Source organism: Peromyscus leucopus, chromosome 11, assembly GCF_004664715.2.
Source record: "Peromyscus leucopus breed LL Stock chromosome 11, UCI_PerLeu_2.1, whole genome shotgun sequence".
NCBI lineage: Eukaryota > Metazoa > Chordata > Mammalia > Rodentia > Cricetidae > Peromyscus > Peromyscus leucopus.
The window spans coordinates 55139201-55161301 of NC_051072.1; the positions used below are offsets into that span (position 1 = coordinate 55139201).

General features: G+C 44.7%; 1 protein-coding gene across 1 annotated transcript in view; it reads right to left on the reverse strand.

The window, feature by feature from the left end:
- Dmgdh (dimethylglycine dehydrogenase) overlaps positions 1–22101 on the reverse strand; it is a 71839-nt gene that overhangs the window by 44903 nt on the left and 4835 nt on the right. Inside the window, exons 3-6 of the mRNA XM_028871644.2 lie at positions 13704–13802; positions 11848–12012; positions 8179–8383; positions 977–1225 (exon numbers count right to left, since the gene is read on the reverse strand). Coding sequence (XP_028727477.1) covers positions 977–1225; positions 8179–8383; positions 11848–12012; positions 13704–13802 — 718 coding nt within the window. The remainder of the gene's footprint in view (positions 1–976; positions 1226–8178; positions 8384–11847; positions 12013–13703; positions 13803–22101) is intronic.

Here is a 22101-nt window from a genome sequence, read left to right on the forward strand (position 1 = left end):
GAAAAGAACTGGCCTTGCAAGCAGAAGGACCTAAGTTCAACCCCAGAGCCCATGTTTTAAACAAACAAACAAACAAACAAACAAACGAAAGCTGGGTGTGCCTGCATGCACTTTTAATCCCAACACTAGGGAGGTGGAGGTAAAATGGATTCTGGGGCTCACTGGCCATCCATCCTAGCTTATGATGGGTTCCTGGCCAGTGAGCATCTCATCCCCAAAAGTAAAATAAAATGTAGACACTGTCTGGGGAATAATGTTCCCCAGGATGTTCTCAGGGCTTCACATGTACACACATCTGCATACGTGCACTCGCATACATGGACACACACATACACACAAGATTCAAACTAGGGGCGTCTGCCTAGATAACCCAGTTCTTGATTTGGCTCCGTGGAAATGTTTCATGGGGGGGAAAAAATGAAAAACAAAACAAAACAAAACCTTGGCCCTTCTCCGCTATGGCACCAGAACAGATGGCGCCTCCTGTTGCCGCCTAGAGCTCCGAGCCTTCCCTGCTTGGGAGGTGCAGGAGGGCTCTGCCCATAGTTCCAGCTCTGCTGAGGACTCTGGCCTGCACTCTTGGTAGGCTGGATGTCCGGGCTTGGGTATTTGCAGTGTGGACAACTGTCAGATCACGTGCATCTGTATTCAGATCTTGAAACTAGACCAAGCAAGCAGATCGAGGGGAAGGGGCTGGCAGAAGGTTGGCATGGGCAGAGGAAAATGTACCTGGAGCCTTTCCCAGCGGCCCCGGCACAGGCGTCAGCGTCTCTCCTCACCCAGCTGCACCTCTCTCTCCCCTTTCCTCGGCTCTGCTTACCCTCCACAAGGGTATGAAGACAGAGTCACCTCCAGCCCCTCGCTCCCGCCACCCCAGACACCTGAAGGCCAGCACTGGGCTTCTGTCTTGCTCTCTACCTGGCTCCCAGCCGTGGGGAGTTGACCCATCTTTGCCCCTTTCTTTCGCCTGACCCACCTGGAGGGACTCCGTGAGTGACCCAGGAGGCCTGGAGTTTCATCTTCTCCTGACTTTCGTACGGGCCAAACAAAAGGCCGTCCCTTTCCTGTCGGAGGTAGTAGGACCCTTCCAGGTCACGGAGGACTGGGAGCTCTCGTTTCAAAGCTTTCACTTCCGGTATTGTTGACGTGACCACGTACTGATGTTGTACAGGGATGAGAGGATGCTCTAGTCCGATCATTTTGCCTACTTCACGAGCCCAAAATCCTTAAGTGAGAAAATCGTTTATAAATACGTCACCACGTGTATACATACACCTATGGCATTGATATAGCAATTTGTATTTAGAAACATCTTCATTGTTTATGTGGTTCCAGTGCTGGAGATCAAACCAAAGGCCTGGTACATGCTTGCCAGGTGGAGCTCTACCACTGAGCCATATCCCCAACCTCCCAAGTATCTTCGAGCATTGAGAAATTGAACGGAGGGAAGTCAAATCAATAGTGGGCATTGTCCAGAGTTCTGATGATTATCTGCAAATCAAAGGTGCTCCTTCCATGGAAAAACTTATTATTCACAAGCTAAGGTGATCAGAAAAAAAAATGAAAGGAAAAAAAGTAACCCAAATATATATAATACAAGAAAGGTGGTTCAAGCCCTGCCTGTAGACAGAAACAGTTAGGCAAAGGGCGAGTCCTTGTGTGGATGTGATCAGCATAGTTCAGAACATCACCACCTGAGGCAGCTCTCCAAGTCAGCTCCTACACCCTCCAAACCTGCTCACCTCAAATTGTTGAGTCAAGGATCTTCTGTTGACTTAAAATTTAGTCTATGTACTTTGGGAACGAGAACAAACACATTACATGCTGCTACTTCAAGAGTAACAGTGAGCTTGTGAAGTTCCTTCTTGGAAAGTACTGTAGTCAAAAAGCAAGAGAAACTGGTAGGGAAGCTGAGTGGTGAGACTTTTCAGGTATGTATGAGGCTCTGGGTTCATCCCTAGCATAGCAGGAAGGGAAACAGCAGGATGGAGAGTGGGCACATCAGTTCCTAAAGAAGGTGTTTTCCCCTGCACATCATTTCCCAAGGCTAGACCTGGATATGTATGTCTGAAAGACCCTAGAGACTATGACCATCAAATCTAAATGTTTTTGCTGCTGCAAGACTTTCATGTCTGTCTGTCTCTGTCTCTGTCTCTGTCTCTGTCTCTCTGTCTCTCTCTCTCTCTGCGTGTGTGTGTGTGTGTGTGTGTGTGTGTGTGTGTGCCTTTTTTTAAAACATGGGGTGACATGTAGCCAGAGCTGGCCTCAAACACTTAATGTAGTCCAGGCTGGTACTGAACTTCTGGATTTCTGGCCTCCATCTCCCTAGTCCAGGACTCCAGACTTGAGGCACAGCACCCAGTTAGCAAGACATTATTTTAAATAAACACCACACCTTTACCAATAAAAAGAAATTTCAGCATCTAAAATGACCAATGTGGGTTTGTTTCTTTGTTTGTTTGTTTGTTTTGGACAAAGGAGTGGTGTTGCTTCACCCATCAATTAATTATTTGTAGGGAGGGACTTCTGTTGACCGGCTTGTTTCATAGTAGTTTTGAGTAATTATCAAAGGACCGGCAAACCCTCTCAAATACTGCTGCTTTTTAAGTTGTAGTCTAAAATTCCAACAGTTTCTGTTTCCGCTTTTTAAAAGAATCTGGCAAATGGTTCTGAGGTCTTCATCATTCATAGCTCAAGGCTAGGGATGGAAGTAGCCATGAGTCAGCCCGGGAACCCAGAGCAGGTCCCCAGAGCAGCCAGCCTTTGTCTCCATTTGAGCAAATGCCATCTATACGCTCTGTTGCTCGGTTTTGGCCTGTCAGGTTGTTCACGCTTGAGTAATCACCCACCACAGGCTGCCCTTTGTAAACTTGGAATCCAACCTGTGGGCATCAGAGGCATGTGCTGGTCTTCAATAATTTACAGACTTAATTTACTGTTTCCTGTAGAAAGGTATGAATTACCAACGTCGGGGCTTTGTAGGAAAATATGGTAAAGCTATATATTGTCGTTATATACACTAGGACAGTTTTTAAATCTAAAGTCAAACATTTAGCCAAGGAATTCAAAGTAATGCATGTCCCCAATCTAGTTGTTCCCATTAAAAACATAAATTGAAGAAAATAAATTTTGTCCTATTCAAACATAATTACAAATTTCTGAGTTCGATGCCTTGCTTATTAATGCATTTTATCATTAAAATAAACTACCCATCTTTGCCCGCAGCTCATCTTACTGTATTGCTTTAAATCCCACAAGCTCCCCACCATTTACCCTTTGGTGTTGGTGTGTGAGACACCTCCTTTTCTGTATTGAATTAATCTAAGTCCAACCAGGATTATACTTCAACTCCTGCCAGAGCGCCCGGCAACCAAGGTCATAGCAGAGAGTCAAGCATCGGAAAAAAAAAAATCATCCTAAAAGGAAGTCACTGAAGGGCCCATAAAGGGGAGCACAGAAAACGGCCTCTGTTTCAAAGGGTGCAGAGCTGGTCATGTACCTGGGTGGTAGAGCCTTTACCCAGCATGTATGAGGCTCTATGTGTGATGCCTAGACACACACACACACACACACACACACACACATGCACACACACAGCCACACGCATGCACGCACGCACACGCGTGTGCATGAATGCACATGCATGCGTACTAATTTAGCAAAGGTACAGTGATGGAAATAAACGAGATTAGAATGGAGGGAGGCTGATTTGGGACCGAATTTACTTCTTCAAGGTGCCCCGTGCACGGTGACAAAGGTCTCGTCTGATACGGTGACAGGCAGAACACAGCAACTCCTTTTGGATAAACCTGAGACTCCACGTGAGGGTCATTCCTGATTTGTCATTCTACGGAAATTCTTAATAAAACTTACAGAGTTTTCTCAGGTTTGATGAGTCAGCCAGACACAAGGTCAAGAGTCACTTTCCTTACTGTGGACAAGAAAGCTTCGCTTCACAGTGAGTGGCCTCTGCGTGTGCTAGGCCATGTCTCCATGCCGTGTCCCTGTGTCCTGTGTCCCTGTCCTGTGTCCCTGTGTCCTATGTCCCTGTGTTCATGTGTCCTGTGTCCTGTGTCCCTGTGTCCTGTGTCCTGTGTCCTGTGTCCCTGTGTCCTGTGTCTCTGTTTTTCTGTGTCCTGTGTCCTGTGTCCTGTGTCCCTGTGTCCTGTGTCCCTGTGTCCTGTGTCCTGTGTCCTGTGTCCCTGTGTTCATGTGTCTTGTGTCCCTGTGTCCTGTGTCCCTGTCCTGTGTCCCTGTGTCCTGTGTCCTGTGTCCCTGTGTCCCTGTGTCCTGTGTCCTGTGTCCCTGTGTCCTGTGTCTCTGTTTTTCTGTGTCCTGTGTCCTGTGTCCCTGTGTCCTGTGTCCTGTGTCCTGTGTCCTGTGTCCCTGTGTCCTGTGTCTTGTGTCCTGTGTCCTGTGTCTTGTGTCCTGTGTCCCTGTGTCCTGTGTCCTGTGTCCCTGTGTCCTGTGTCCCTGTGTCCTGTGTCTTGTGTCCTGTGTCCCTGTGTCCTGTGTCCTGTGTCCTATGTCCCTGTGTCCTGTGTCCTGTGTCCTGTGTCCTGTATCCCTGCGTCCCTGTCCTGTGTCCTGAGTCCCTGTGTCCCTGTCCTGTGTCCTGAGTCCCTGTGTCCCTGTCCTGTGTCCTGTGTCCTGTGTCTCTGTGTCCTGTGTCCCTGTGTCCCTGTCCTGTGTCCTGTGTCCCTGTCCTGTGTCCTGTGTCCTGTGTCTCTGTGTCCTGTGTCCCTATGTCCTCTGTCCTGTGTCCTGTGTCTCTGTGTCCTGTGTCCCTGTCCTGTGTCCTGTATCCCTGTGCCCAAACAAGGTGTGGGATAAAGTAGAATCCAGCTCATTTATAAAGCTGTGGGTAGAAAAGGGCAGTTAACCTGCTGCCCGCTCAGATGTAGAACACTGAGAGTCCCTCCGCAGGCCTGCGTGCTCACAACTAGGCTCACATGAAAAAGACAACAAGAAAAGAGGGGGAGGGAGTGGGAGGAAAGGAAGAGAAGGGAAGAGCAGGGGAGGGATTGAAAATGGATGAATGAATGTGCAGCTGTAGCTCAGTGGCACAACACTTAGCGTGAATGAGGCCCTGGGTTCAGTCCTCAGCAACAGCCCCCAACCCCCGCCCCTACCACAGCCAAAGAAAAGGTCTTGAAAGAATCATCTGGTACAGACAGTACAGTTTAAAACGCAGCGTCTAGACCAGGGATGTAGCTCAGAGCTGGGACACCAGCATCTTGGCTAGTTTGATGTCAACTTGACCTAAGCCAGAGTCCTTTGGAAGAGGGAACCACAACTGGAAAGATGTCTCCTTAAGATTGGCTGGAGACAAGCCTGTGGAGCATTTTAAATTAATGGCCGATGTGGGCCCATCCATGTGGGTGGCACTGTCCCTGGGCTAGCGGTCCTGCCTGGGGTGTATAAGAAAACAAAATGAGCAAGCCTTGTAAGTAAGCTATGCTCTTCTTCGGTGGTTTCTGCTTCAGTTCCTGCCTCTGGGTTCCCGCCCCAACTTCCTGTGGTGATGGGCTATGAGGGGGAGTAAAAATGAAATAAACCCTTTGCTCCCCAATTTGCTTTTGGTCATGGTATTTTTTCACAGCAAGAGAGACTCTCACTAAGATAACCGGCCCAGCTTGGGCAAGGCCCTGGGCCCAATCCCCAGCATTTCAAAACAAGACACATACAATAAATACACCTTGCAAGCCCCCAGCTAGACTGCCTAAATTAAAATCTTGCTGAAGCCTGGGAAACATTCCAAGGTGATTCCCAGATACCCTACTTACTTGACAAGCATGTTCCTTGGGAAGTCATTTCCTAGTGAATGTTTGCTAGATGGTTTTGGGCAAAAGAAAGGAATAATCTAATGATTAGCACCAAGAAGCCATGATAACATGATGCTAACGTTCCCCAGACAAAAGCAAAAACTCTCAAGGACATAGGCATTACAGTCTTAATTATTATCATTATAACTAATGTTTTTACTGTTTTCCACATATACCCTGCCCTGGGTATTTTACATTTTACTATCCAAAATAACTTTTTGAGAAGATATTATTATCTTTTATAAATTGCTAACTTGCCTCAAGCCCAGGCTTGGCAAAGCTTGTGTCTCTGGACCAGAGTGCCTCAGTGCTGTGGACAAAACTGGAAACACATCAGCAAACTCCTGAATCTTTGTTCTCACTCACTCCTTATGGACATCCCAAAGACTCAGCAGCCTTCACGTTTCTCACAGTGTGACTGTGCTTCTGCGTCTACATCCTGGTTCCTTTAATTGGATTCCAGAGCTACCCTCGGGACTTTGCCCCAAAGGTGTGTGGCATCTTAGTCTCACTGAGTAACTCTGGGAAATGTTCCAGCTGCCACACTCCAAAACCATTAACACGATGCTTGCTTTTATTCAGGAAATTGATCTTATTAAAACAGCATCCGTGCTACAAGAGGGTCATATCTGGATCTCTGCCAATTACCAAGGCCAAAGCTGACCTTATAGAATGCCTCCAGCCTTCAGAAAAAGCTTCTTGAAAACACAGATAGAAACACACACACACACACACACACACACACACACACACACACACCCCTTACTTCCCAGGGCCTACTAATATGTAGTCAATGACTTCCGCCCAGTGTAAGAAAAGGAAGAGAAAATGGGAAGGATAGATTATAGATAGTTGAAGATTTGGTGTGAATGGGATGGAGTTAAGAACTGAGACAGGACAGCTCACACGGCTTTCAGCAAGGAGCTTCCTAGAGTACCACAGAGAAAGAGTAAAGGTAGGTGGGCAGCTGTGAGGAGCCAAGCATGAAGGGAAGGACAGCCACCCCATGCAGGGCCATCATTAGAATCATGAACATGTCTTAGCAGGCAGCTCAGACAGCCTTTTCCCAGAGCTATCTGCACTGCTTTCCCAAGCCCTCAGAATTTCACTGCTGCATAGAAAATGCCACCTGATGACCAGTTCCTGGGCTCAAGTCAGATCTCCTTGGGGCAATTCTCACTTAGCTCTTCAGAAATGCCTTAGATGACATATTATACAGTTAAAAAGAAATGTTGCCGTGGTACCCTTATTACATAAGTAATTTTATCCATTTTAGAAAAGCAATGGGTAAAAGTGTTAAACTGAGAGCTATTTCTCAAAATATACATTATGGCTTCATGAGTTCCTGAGGCATTGTGTTGAAGCAAAACACAGTGGGCCTCTGTGTAAGCTTGCCTAAAATAAGTGCAGGTGTTGATTAGTAATGTCTGCCACAGGAACTGGATATGGAGGTCTCAGTATTTGTTATCACTATGAAAGTAGCCAGTGTTTTAGGAGTAAATTCAGGAGATCATAAAATGTTACAAACTTACAAAGAACCTTTGTTATTTGGTGGTATTGGTAGGATGAATGACTTTGAAGTCTAGTCTTCTTTTTTGGTTGTTGTTGTTTTTGGTTTTTTGGTTTTTTTCTTTCTTTCTTTCTTTTTGGTTTTTTCGAGACAGGGTTTCTCTGTGTAGTTTTGGTAACTGTCCTGGAACTTGCTTTGTCGACCAGGCTGGCTCTGCCTCCCAAGTGCTGGGATTAAAGGCGCACTCCACCACCTTCTAAACTAACTTGGACTAGAGGTTCCCAAGGACCATGGGACAGAGGAGTAACAGAGAACCAAGGGAAGTTTAAGGCCGGACTCAATTGCTTCTACTTTTTAGACAAGTTTTATAATGTTTTGAAAGGTAAGGGATTAAAAGTTTTTGACTAGTCAAAGTAATCTTTGGATAAAAGAGAGAATGAGAGAGCAGAAATGATCAAATCTGCCTCAAAAGGTAAACTAAGAACAAGTTATTTGGTAAGAAGCTGGAACAGTGGAATTTAGGTTTGTTTGCTTGCTTGGTTATTTGTTTTGAGGCAGGGTCTCAAGTATCCTAGGCTAGACTCAAACTCCCTATGTAGCCAAGAAAGACCTTGAACTTCTGATCCAAGGGCTTCATGCATGCTAGATAAGCACTCTACAGATTGAGCTCCATCCTTAGTCCCTGGAATTCGATCGTGAGCATAACCAGTAAAGGATAAAGGTAAAATCTGAAAGGAGAAGAAGTCTAAGTTGGTGAAACACAATCTAGACTAGAAGGGACTACATCAGTGAAGATGGAGGGTAAACTGAGGCAGAGTGGCAGAGAGAGGGCTGGTGGCTTACCGGCAGCATTCACAATTCTATTTGCTCTCACAGACCCTTGTGGAGTTTCCACATCCCATGTCCCATCTGGCCTGGGCTTCAGAGATGTCACTGGTGCGGGATACTTTAGAAGGGCCCCGTATTTCCTAGCCCCAGCAGCCAGGGCCATTGTCATTGAATAAGGATCAATGTGACCATCTCCTGGATTATACAGTCCAGCTAAAATCTAAACCAAGCATAAGAAAGTCAGTATTCAAAGAAGTGTATATTTATTCCTCAATGCAAATATATCCTGCTAAACAGATGTTTAGTAAGACTAGACTTTAAAAGTGCATCAGTGGCTAGAGGTGTGCATAGTTGTGTGGCAGAGGGCTGGCCTGACATGCACAGGCCCCTGGGTTTTGATTCCAGCATGGAGGGAAAACATCTTGAAAGCAGTTGGCACGCCTGTTTTCTAAGTCCTACTCAGACTCGAGCAAGATTCACAATGAGAGTTCAGTGGCTGGTCACAATGACAAACCACTTGATAACGCCTTGCCTGGTCTCCCCGGGACACATGCCACTAAGAACAAAGAGTATATATAGTTTCTGATCTCCCGGCAGCTATTCGCTCCAGCAGTGGCTGAAGCTAACATGAAGTTCTAGTCAATGGAAATGCAAAGGGAAGAGTTACATGGCAGCTTCCGTGAGCCACTCCAAAAAGATAACTAGTGTATGTCCGTCTTTGTTCCTTTCTCCGCCCTGGGATCTGGAATTCAGATGTGATGGCTGGGCTCTAACTGCCATTGTGGAATAATAACACAAGACTCACGCCCCAGGAATGACAAAGCAGTGATCCAGAAGGTGGCTTGATTCTTGAGATCTTGATGACTTTGTAACTACTCAATTCATTCTTAGTTAGGGTTCCTATTGCTGTGATGAAAGACCATGACCAAAATCAACTTGAGGAGGAATGGGTTTATTCAGCTTAGGCTTCTAAATAACAGATCACCATCAAAGAAAGTCAGGACAGGAACTCAAGCAAAGCAGGAGCTGATGCAGAGGCCATGGAGGGGGTGGGTGCTGCTTACTGGCTTGATCCTCATGGTTGCTCAACCTGTTTTCTGATAGAACCCAGGACCACCAGCTCAGGGATGGCACCACTCACCATGGGCTGTGCACCTCCCCATCAATCACTAATTAAGAAAATGTCTTACAAGCTTGCCTACAGCCTCCTCTTATGAAGTCACTTTCCTCATTGAGGGTCCCTCCTCTCAGATAACTTTAGTTTGCGTCAGGTTGACATAAAAGTGGCCAGGACAAATGCTTAAATGAAAAGGAAATAGACTTGCTTAAGCATTATTTTTTTCAGTTTCTCATGTTTAAAGCCCCATCTAACTGTAGCTGACATATCAGTTATAACATATTTAATTATTCAATACTGTAAATAAATTTGCGGGTTAATGCATATCTGATATCAACTGGGTCTGGTGGTGCTGGTCTGTAATCCTAGCTACTAGGAAGGCTAAGGCAAGAATTCCAAGTTCAATATCGGCCTGGAATAGAGTGAGTTGAATGCCAGCTGGAGCGGTTTGGGGAGATCTTGTCTCAAAATAAAAAGCAAACAATGGTCTGGGAGGGTAGTTCAGCACTGGAGCAGTAGCCTAGCAAATGAAAGCACTAGATTTCCATCTCCCCCGTATCCATGTGCACACATATATGCTTGACAAAAACACAAATTAGTTCAAAAATCAACAATGACTTCTTGCACATCTGCTCTGTGTTAAGGCTTCAGCTTAGGTCTTGAGAGAGAACTAATGAAAGATGGGCAAGGGGCAATGAATTGGCAGAGACATGTTATAATGAGATCTCATCTACGGGACAAGAATTTGCCAACAGCTATGAAAACGGAGTCTTGACAAATATTTTTTCCTGCATCTGTTTAAACTATATTGTGCTCTTTGCCCTTTGTTAATGTGATGTTACTACATCACATTGACTGACATTTAGTTTTTAAACCAGTCTTGCATTCCTGGGACACACTCCATTTGACCATATTATAGCATCCTTGGTACAATTTACTGTATTTTTGTTAAAGACTTTCACATCTATATTCATAAAGGACTATAGTCTGTCTTTTCTTCTGATTTTTTTGTCTTGTTTTTATGTCAGAGACATACTAGCTTTATAGGTATTCAATTCTAATTTTAGAAGACTTTGTGAAGGATTGGTATTAATACCACCTAGCCAAGGCTCATCTTTGTCCGAGTTTTTTTCTTACTATAATTTAGCCTTTGTACTTATGGGTCCAGTGTAAAAGACTTGGGGTTTTAATGGAATTCACACTCCTGACGACTTGTAAATGTCACACTGGTGTTTCGTAACGACCATGTCCTTGTAGTGATCCCATGTCTGTTTGGTTTGGCACTCTGTCCCTGGTCCATGTGTTTCCATTGCCTAATATCTTTGAGAAAAGCCTGTAATGATGAGAGCTTCTAGGGAAGTGTTGCAGGGTTGGCATATAAAGAGACATGAATGGATTCTTAGTAGTGTAGTGGAGGTGGATTTCAATGAAGACTCTGCTCTCACACAACCCCATCAACAAGGAGTTCCCATGGCCTGTAAAGACTCACAAGAGCACAGCACTCTGGCACCCACAGCAGTTACACAAACACTCAGAGACAGGAACTACGACACAGTCACTATCAGGATAACAGCTGTCTGCTTCCCTAAACAACCCGCTGGCTACCCATACCCAGGACGTCTGCACAGCACAAGTCAGAGGGCCCGGGTTCAAATTTTTCCTCCAGCAATTCTGAACTGAACAAACTCATCCCACTGTGTGAACTATTTAAGACCCTGCTTTCTGGGCCATAATAGCCAGATTTTTCATGGGAGGGGCTCACCATGGTCTCTGTTCCATAAATACTACTCTAGTAGATGTGAATGCTCTATCATTATGCTAAAAGGATGGTCACCCAGGAGGGAAACACATTACATTTCTTGTCAAGTGGATTCTCTTAAGGAAATTCAGAGTTGATCATTGTGCCTGGCGCAGTCTGAAGGGGAATAGCAGCCAGGAGCCGGGAAGTGTATGGGGATGGTACAGGGCTTCCTGGGTTTTAAAAATTCAGTAACCCCTTTCTAGACTCCTCATAGCAGGATGTCATTCTCTTTGAAGTCCCCCAACAGACAGCTGGTGTGTGGAAGGACTTCAGTCTGAGGGATCCGGTCCTAGAAAGGCTTTGAAATGTTTCTTTAGTCATCACAGGCAGAAACTAAAAGGGTTTTCATCACCCCTGCATATATTACTTAGTAACAGCTCACCTTGTGATTTGCCCACATCCCAGGATCAATCACCTCCTGTTGCCTTTCTAAATGTATGCATGGATTATTTTTACTTTTAACTTATTAAACTCATAAATTCACTGAACTCATTAAAATACATTTCAAAAATAATTTTAGTTTATTTTAAATAACTAAATAAAATAAAATAATTTAGAAATTGCCCTTCAAATAAACATCTTGTTCAAGCAGGGCAGTGGTGGCGCACACCTTTAATCCCAGTACTTGGGAGGCAGAGGCAGGTAGATCTTTATGAGTTCGAGGCTAGCCTGATCCACAAAGAGAGTTCCAGAACAGCCAGAGTTGTTACATAGAGAAAACCTGTCTCAAAAAAACCAAAACCAAACAAACAAACAAATAAAATACCTTGTTCATGTTGAGCAAAGGGAACAGTTCTTGGATTTTTTCAGGCCCAATAATATACTGTTCTGTGGCATGCCAGTTGGTCCTCGTCATTTGATATTTAAATTCATCTACCCTTACAGGCGTCGTAGCAAGTCTGATACTACCTGGTTGATGGAATCCCACCACCTGTGACAATAATTCCAACAAAAGCATGTCAATAAACTATCCCTTGGCACTCCAACAGTTTTCCAACACAACGAACACTCAAGTGAGTAAAAGAGAAATTCACTGTGCAGCAAACGTATTAATTACATAGGATATTTGTAGCTTATGAAAAGATATTAATTCAGCAGTGATTTACACCAGGCAGTACTGTAAGCCTGAGGTGCTGGGTGAACAAGAGAGGCAGAGCCCCTGATCGATGGAACTCTCCACCCACAGGTGAAGGCAGGGCAGTTTCGAGCGTCCAGATGCATGGACTGAGGGTTCAAATGCAGAGTGAAGGAGCAGTCCACGAGAAGGGGAAAGCCAGAGGATGTAAGGAGGGACTCTAGAGAACCGACATGCTGCTACAGTGAGAGCGATTGTAAGTTCACGCTCCTTTGGCATTTCTTAGTCTTTCCCTTTGAAAAGTCTCCGTGAAGCCCTGGGTCACGGAACAAGAGGGCAGTCCTGGTCTTCAAGTTGCTCACACTCTACAGGGAAGATCAACAATCAAGTAACAATGGCAGTGGGACCGTGTGTTAGAAGGGTGTGCACACATGCTTTGTTAGAACAGTGTATACATACTGTGTGTAAGAAGAGTGTGTACACATGCTGTGTGTAAGAAGTGTGCACACATGCTGTGTTAGAACAGTGTATACACACTGTGTGTAAGAAGAGTGTGCACACATGCTGTGTGTAAGAAGTGTGCACACAAGCTGTGTGTTAGAACAGTGTGCACACATGCTGTGTTAGAACAGTGTGCACACATGCTGTGTTAGAACAGTGTATACACACTGTGTTAGAACAGTGTGTACACACGCTGTGTGTAAGAAGAGTGTGCACACATGCTGTGTGTAAGAAGTGTGCACACAAGCTGTGTGTTAGAACAGTGTATACACACTCTGTGTAAGAAGAGTGTGCACACACTCCGTAGGTTAGAACAATGAGCACACACGCTGTGTCTTAGAAGCGTGAGGGGGTGGTTGTCCATGTAGGGTGAGGGGAAAGTGATTCCAGTCAGAACAGGAAGGAGGAAAACAACACAAATTTAGGAAGCAGAGGTGTGAGAGCACCTAGAACATTCCAGAAGTTTATGCAGTTGAGAGCAATTAAAGCACAGAAGCAAAGGAAACAGAGACAAGAGAGGATGTTAGAAAGTCAGGGGCTGGGAGTCCCAGACCCTGGGAAGCCTTTGGTCTTGATCCTGAAGATGCTGGGAGCTTTTAGTGGCCGTCAGCAAGAATAAATGCATGAAAACATTAAGAAGCCTTTGATCTGAATCCATGGAAACTTTTTAGTTTGTGATATGTTTGTAATATGAGAAGGGATGAAAATAAACACGGGGAGGGGGCTTAGTGTGCTGTTTCTAAAGTCACGTGACAGCCAGCTCAGTCAGACCCTGCAATCCCCTTGCCAAAGGGCTCTGACTCTGTATTTTCTAGACATGGGAACCGGCTAAACAAAGTTTGAAAAGTTGCTATTTATTTATTATCTCTTCCTTTTCAAACAAATGAAGACTAGTTAATTACATGGGTAATACGCTTGAAGAAAATGAAGTGATGTGAACGTTGTGCCCGGCTCGTCCCTGGACCTTCCTCTCTACCACAGTAAGCACTGTACATCTGTATCCAAGTGGCCGACCGCACAGACCACTTCAAACTAAGTGCATTTACCTGTCCGGTTTCTTCTTCCAGCTTCTCGTAAAGTTTGATGCTGTCATAGTGTATCTTCTTCAAGTTTATCCCGGGGTGAAAGTAAGTGGTTAAACCTGCCTTAAACAGAAAGAGGGAAGAAAAGGCTGGAATAAGTTGGCATTTGCACAATGTTGATAATTTCTCTGCTAAGCAGTGATGTAATGCTGCTGAGACATGAAGGCATATAGCAGGGATGCAAGAAGGAACACATTGGTTGGAGACCCCAGAGCAGATGGCTCATCACAGGGTATGTGAAGCAACTTCAACCATTCAAGTAGAGTGAGAGCCAGCCCACAGACGTGTCCACAAAGAGCCTAAAAACCACCAGGAAAAGGATAGGTGGAAGGTTTAGAATGTATGCTGCTGTTGATTGTTTTTTTTTTAAATCTGAAATGCATGGGACCAGAAGTGTTTTGACTTTGAGTTTGGAGCCCAACAAGATGGCTTAGTGGGTAAAGGTACCTGCTAGCAAACCTGGGGCTCTCCATCTGCAGGATCCCCAGAGACCACTGGGTAATAAGGGAGGACCAACTCCTGCATATGGTCCTCGAATATTCATGGCACATGTGAGTGAAGAAGTGCATACACACACACACACACACACACACACACACACACACACACACACAAGTAAATTAATTAATTCCTGGGCAACGGTGGCACACACCTTTCATCCCAGTGCTTGGGAGGCACAGGCAGGTAGATCTCTGAGTTCAAGTTCAGTCTGGTCTGGAGAGAGTTCTAGGAAAGACAGGGCTACACAGAGAAATCCTATCTGGAAAAACTAAAACCAGTAATTAATTAATTAAATGTAATTAAAAGCAAAAATATAGATTTTGAATTTTTTAATTTTGGATATTTGCATATATACAATAATGCCTTGTTATGAGAGCCCAGGTCTATATAAAAAAAATCTATTTGTTTCCTAGACACTTATTATATATACATTATATTATACAGTATTCCAAATAACTCTAAATAGGCAGCCCCTATACATACTCTTGTTGAATAAGTACTGATTAATTATTCTTTGGAAAAGATTAATTAATATTAGAAATGTTGTAGCCCCTTCCATCAACTCTGAGAGATGCAATGTAGCATCCAGACCAAGAATTCTAGGCAATTACACGAAGCAAGAGTTTTCTTAATTAAGTATCTGGGGTCTCATTTTTCAGCTAATGTATCTTGGGGAGCTCATCAGAACACATCTGTTCAAACTCAAATCCACTTAGGAATATTTATAACTTTCTCCTATGGGAATTTGGTTCTCTGAAACTAAAACTATTCCCATTAAAGTTGGTCAACCACCGTTTAGAAACCAGACGCTCAATGCTTCTATCTAAACTTGTCGAAGCATCTAACATCCACACAGGCGATGCTTCTGACAAGAATTCCATCCCAGTTCCTAAGCCATCTTGTAACGTGGCTCTGGTAAGAGTAGGAAAATGTTTCACTACAGAAGGACTGCTGCCAGGGTCTTGGAAACATGGCCAAACACTCTTTTCCTTTCACATGTTTGATATTCAGTGTTGCGTGATATTTTGTTTGTGTTCTGACAAATAAAGCTTGCCTGGAGAGCAGAGGTAGAGCTAGCCAGTGGTTAACCATAGAGGCCGGGTTTGGGGGTGGGGTGGGTACATGCCTTTAACCCCAGCACTTGGAAGGCTCATGCCTTTGATCTCAGCACTTGGGAGGTTCACGCCTTTAATTCCAACATAATCCGGAGATGGAAACAGGAATATAAGGCAGGTGGAGACAGGATCTTGGCCCTCTTTTCCATCTGAGGATTCGTAGAGGTAGGAAGTCTCTAGTGGCTGCTGCTCTGCTTCTCTGATCTTTCAGGCTATTACCCCATTATTGACTCTTGGTTTTTATTGATAAGACTAATTAATATCATGCTTCAATTCAGTGTGTGTATGGACTTTCCTCATTCAATCAGGGAGCATCTCCAGCCTTCAGGTATCTGCCACTGACATAATTCTGTCTTCAATGCATCTTCTACCCATCAATTGAGAAAATGAACGCTCATGAGTACTGGTTAAAGTTCTGACCCTGGAGATCCTGTAAGCCACAGGAGAGAGAGAGAGAGAGAGAGAGAGAGAGAGAGAGAGAGAGAGAGAGAGAGAGAGAGACTGGGCCTGACTTGAGCTTTTGAAACCCAAAGCTCACCCCAGTGACACACTTCCTCCAACAAGGCCACACCTTCTAATCCCTGTCCAGTAGCACCACTCCTTAATGACGAAGCATTCAAATATATGAGCTTGAATACGTGGCAATTCCTATTCAAACCACCACACCAGACCACCAGAAAGTTCCATTATCTACATCCATCTAAATTGTATCCTCTGTTCCCCTACCCCAGAAACCAGGGGCTAATAAATTTTCATTTCAAAGAACCACATGGATTCATTAAAGACATTTAGCCCCGTGTATTTTGTTTAGGAAACAAATTCTTTTGGAAATGATTAGTCAAGAAAAGTTAAATTTCATACTGAAAGAGAATATCCACCTAGGAGCAGTCCATGCATCTCTCTATTTGCTGGGACAGTCAGGAGTAAGGGAGTGGGTTTTTCTTAGCCATAATAACTAGTTAGCAGTCTCTTATGTTGGCTTTTGTTTTTTCCTTTGTGTTGAAAATCTAGAGCTATCCCTACCATGCTTCTACTGTGTTCAGATTATTTGAATATTCTTGCATACTGTCTACTGTTAATTAAACACCTGCTTTGTGACATTTGGACATGTGGAGTACACAATGTTTTTCTCTTCTGTGACTTCAACATGGATATAGTAAATGAAAAGTTTGAAAAAGGAGAAAAATACTGGTCTTAGCCTCCAGGCACATGGTTAAATGCCAAGCCACAGGGCAGGGAACATAAGAAGTAAAGGGACTGAAGAGATGGCTCATTAGTTAGGACTCCCAGACACGGGTAAGGCCAGAGAAGTCTTCATAGCAAGAGATCCTTGGACTCCAATGACTTGAAGAAAAACAAACAAAAAACAAAAAAAAACAACAGCAGCTGGTAGAGAAGGTAAAGGAAAGGCAGAGACAGAATCCTTCCTTTGGAAGCATAGCCCTTTGAAGCAGGGTGTGGCACAGGCTGTAATCCCAGTGCTAGGGAAGTAGAAGCAGGAGGATCAGGAGTGCAAGGCCATCCTTGGCTACATAGTGAGTTCAAGGCCAGCCTGGGCTACATGAGACTGACCCTGTCTCAAATACACACACACACACACACACACACACACACACACACACACAATCATCTTTGAGTAAGTTTAGAATTTGCAAATTCTTGTTGACATAAATTTAAAATAACAAGAAAGGAAAGCTCTTCCCTAGAGTGCAATGACAATTACCAAGTAGAGAATCATGAAAGGGTACTAGATAGTGGGGACTGTGTCCGAGACTAACTCGTGTGTTTTCCTGTCTTTCCATGACCTCTACTGCCTCATAAACTCAGCCATTGGCCTAAACCATAATCCCAGTGGCCCAAATCTTTTATTCATACACTATGCTCAGAACGTTTGCACATAACCACTAAAAATATTCTTATGCCTTTATTTACACATAACATGTAAATATAGGTTACTGTATTAATAGAGATCATAAAGCACACTAAATGAGCTTGGGGTGAGTGGAGTATTTTAAATAAATTTCGTCTAACTTATTGTGCCAGAAAGGTTTTGGATATTAAGCTCATGAATCACGTTTTTTGATAGAGTGTTGTGATTAACGTACTTCATTATTGAGCTCTGTACACACTGGATTAACCTTTGAAAACACAGCCTGATTCTAGGCTTGCTTTACATCCAGAACGGTTTATTTGTTTGCTTGTTTTAATTCCTTTTTGTTTTAAGCAGTCTGCCTGGGTAGCCCAGGCTGGCATTAGACTTTTCAGTCTTCCTGTGCATTAGTTTCTTGTTGCTGGGAGCAAATACCAAACAGGAAGCCACTAGAGGAAGAAAAGGTTTATTTTGCCTTCCAGTTTGAGGATTACAGTCCATCCTGGCGTGGAAGGCACAGAAGTCGGGTGAAGGCAGCAGCTGCCTCTGCCCTCAGGAAGCAGTTCTCGAGGGGTGAAGGCTGGGTCTGAGCGTTCCTTCTCCTTTCCATTCAGCTGGGGACCCCTGGCCCGTGGCATGATGCGCCCCACAGTCAGGTGGGTGTTCCCACCTCGATTAACACAATCCAGCAACGCCCTCACAGATGTGCCCAGATGTTTGTCTTCTAGGTGATTCTCGAGTCTGTCGACTTGACACATAGGATTAGCATTCTTCCTAGGCCTCCTGTGCCTGAGACTGATTTCAGAGGCTAAGACAGCAGCAGATGCCTCTCAGTCCTGCATGGACCCGAGCAGAAGCAGTGTTTTCTGTGTTTTAAATCTCCTCCTCCATTTCAAGCACCTGTTACTGCACTGACCTATACAAAGGTTTCTGGTGACTGCTGACTATCATGTTCTTGTCTCTCCATTCTTGCTACAACCTGGAAAGTATCAAGCTCTTTGTATTTTAAACACATGGGAACTAATCTTACTGGAATTCCTTATCTGAAAAAAAAATTTTTATTTTTTCTTTTTTGGTTTTTCGAGACAGGGTTTCTCTGTGTAGCTTTGTGCTTTTCCTGGAACTCACTTGGTAGTCCAGGCTGGCCTCGAACTCACAGAGATCCGCCTGGCTCTGCCTCCCGAGTGCTGGGATTAAAGGCATGCGCCACCACCGCCCGGCTCCGAAAAAAAAAATTTTAACAGGTTAAAAATTGTATCTCTCACAAAGGAGAGACACCTCCCCCACACACACCAGGAGATATCATTTAGTCTAGAAAATCTAACCATAATATTCACATTTCTTTTTTTTTCCCCTTGGTTTTTCGAGACAGGGTTTCTCTGTGTAGTTTTGGTGCCTGTCCTGGATCTTTCTCTGTAGACCAGGCTGGCCTTGAACTCACAGAGATCCGCCTGCCTCTGCCTCCCGAGTGCTGGGATTAAAGGCGTGTGCCACCACTGCCTGGCAATATTCACATTTCTAACTAACTCTTTTAGCATACTCTTTTCCCAACAGGGCTGCTTTGCAAGCTAGCTACCACCCTCTTTAAAGCATCATGCTTGCTCACCTCTTTTTTTTTTCTAGTGCTAGGGATCAAGACTGGAGCTCTGCACTTCCTCCTAGGCAGGCACTCTACCATTAATGCACACCCCAGACATAGCTTTTAAAACCTCTATAACTGCTTTGTAGAAACCACCCATATCCCCTGAATTCCTAAAGATCAACACATTTGGAACATTTGCCTATTTGTAAAAGAAATACGTGTTTAAAATTCACTACCCTATTCGTCATTGCCAGGTAACAAATCTTTCCATAGTGTGACGCTCTGGACCTCAAACAACTCCTCTGCCTCTCCTCACAAACTATACTGCTTATACAAGTCTCAGTAAAGCTAGTCACAGTGATGGCCTCACATAGCAATCAAAGAAAGAGCCCAGACGAGCCCATCCTGCAGAGCCAACCTGCCCCCAGAGAATCTTGGGATCTTAAGCAATATGTCACGCTGGGTGGTGGTGGCACACGTCTTTAGTCCCGGCACTCGGGAGGCAGAGTCAGGCTGATCTTTGTGAGTTCGAGGTCAGCTTGGTCTACAGAGTGAAATCCAGGACAGGCACCAAAACTACACAGAAAAACCCTGTCTCGAAAAACAAAAAAACAAAAACAAAAACAAAAGAAGAATAAGAAGAATAAGAATAAGAATAAGAAGAAGAAGAAGAAGAAGAAGAAAGAAAAAAGCATTATGTCAATCACATCAGATGCTACTTGTGTTAGTAAAGTTTAATTTCTTTCTTATGTATGTAAATAAGTGGAAAGTTCTAGATTGTCTTCCATCTTAGGTCTTCCATCCTGGGACCTCTTAAAGATGGTGCTGTGATATCATTCTTGGGAGAGTGGAGGACCCTACTCTCCAAACCCACCTCCAATACCACTTCTTGTGTACTGACGAAAGTGAACAAGACCTCAGGATCTGCACTTTACTTTGAACATTCGGTCTCAGGCTGTGCCGACCTCCAGCCCTCACTTCCTGTTCCTTGCGAACACTTACATCACAGAAGACATGTGGAACTCCAGGGATGCTGCCTTCATTCTCAATCTGTCCGTTTAGCGGGTGCTCCAACTCTGCACACTCCCAATCTGTTCCCAGATATGTCTGGGCTGAAAATCCTTGGCATGTGGAACTTCCTGATGCCATTCCTTACAGAGAAGGCTCATGGACTTGTTCCTAGGACAGGTCCTGCCCTGTCCCTTATTCCAAGGGGCACAAATCACCCAGCCGCTGCTGTCTGACTCCACACCAAGTACGCAATGGTTCCCCGTTTGGCTCTGCTCACTGTCTTGTCTACGGGGAGCGGGGACAGGGGGTACTTTCCCCCACTATTTTGCTCTCTCTTAGGGAAAAAATATATTTCCCACAGCTAATGTGATAGTTCACATAAGGGACTATCATCTTCAAATCTTTGCCTGCTTGTCTTAAAGAGTTCAGGCCAAAGTGTGGACCTTGTATTTAGTGGGACAGCTAGTGAAATCTCAGGGAATCCTGTAATCTGCTCTGAAATGCAACCATACCAAATCCCTGTCAGGGAACAAATGGCCGTTCCACTTTGGTGTGTCTCTGCCTGCTGCCACTCAGCAGTCAGGAAGTGTGAGGCGGTTCAAGTACCATTTGCCTCAATTGCCTCTGTCTAAAGATTCTTGTCTAAGCCCCCCTGTTCCCTGTTTCCTACTCTGTTTGGTGTCCCTTCCTGTAGCTGTCTGCCTAGCCTGCTCCTTCTGCATTCTGGACTCCTAGCTTCTCTTTTCTTTAAGGCTCAGGTCCCTCTCCGAGTAGTCTCTGTGCCTGAGACCAGCCCCAGGAGGAAAGGACTCTTGTTTCCTCACTTCTGGGACCGACTGTGGTGCCCTAACATAATCCTTCTTATGGTGATATTTCATTTGTGCTGAAATGTGATTTTATTTGTATGTTAATAAATAAAGTTGCCTGGGGGTCAGAGCTAATAGAAAGCCATAGCAGAAGTCTTGCCGCGGTAGCACACGCCCTTAATCCAATCACATGGCAGGCAGAGTCTGTGTGTTCAAGGATATAGCCAGTTTGGAGACACACGTCTTTAATCTCAATAAAAACCATAGAGACCTGGAGGTCTGTGTAGACAGACAGTGATGAGGAGGTCATGTGGTTGGGTTTACAACCAATGAGAAGGCAGAACAGAAAGTCAATAAAAAGACAGACACACAGGAAATAGGTCTCTTTCTCAGGGGAAGGATGGCAGCGGCAGCAGGTGGTAAGAAGGCGTTTTTAGTCTCAGCTCTTAGCTACTGCTCTGACCTCTTGGGCTTTTAACTCTGCATTTGACTCTGTGTTTCTTATTTAATAAGACCATTACATCTACACCTTCTGTCTTGAGTGATGACAAAATGTATACCATGCTCGCTAATTTTCTGTCAACTTGATACAGGCTATAGAGGAGGGAACATTGATTGAGAAAATGTCTCCACAAGACGGGGCTGTAGGCAAGCCTGTAGAGCAATTTCTTAATTGGTGATTGACAGGAAAGGGCCCAGCCCATTGTGGATGGTGCCATCCTTGGCCCTGGGTTCTATAAGAAAGCAGGCTGAGCAAGCCATGAGGAGCAAGTCAGTAAGCAGCATCCCTCCATGACATCTGCATCAGCTCCTGCCTCCAGGTTCCTGCTCTGCTTGAGTTCCTGCCCAACTGCATTTGATGATGATGCATTTGATTTGTTAAATGAAACTGTGAGTGAAATAAACTCTCCCCTTCCCAAATTGCTTTTGGTCATGATGTTTCATCACAGCAGTAGTGACCCTAAGGCTCAGCCTGAGGGAAAACTAGAGGCAGTAGACTTGCATTTAGAAGGACAACATGAGTTCTACACAGAAAATCCAGTTTAGGGATGTGAGACAAGCCTGGAGTGCCAGAGCATCTGCAGGCGTGAGGACAGCAGTGGGAACCAGTGGAAGGAGACGCCTGTGCTGGGAAGACTGCTATAGGAAAGTGATGGGATGCCCATCCCCCTACACACGCACTGAGGATGAGGGGTTGGAGGAAGAGGAGCTAGACTTGATGCTGTTTTTCTGGGAGCACTGGCTGACCAGTGGGATTAGAGACTGTAGCCAACTGAGCTTGAATCTGGGTAGCACTATTCACCAGCATTCAGCTTTGGCAACCATTCTTATCCAGACACCTGGCCCGAGCTTCAGGTGTGTGCTGAGCATGAAGAGGCCTTAGGAGAGGGTTCCTCTTTCCTCTCCTCATCACAGGAGAGCTGATTACGGAAAAAGATGGCCAATGAGACCAAGATCTTCCTCCAAATATGGATGG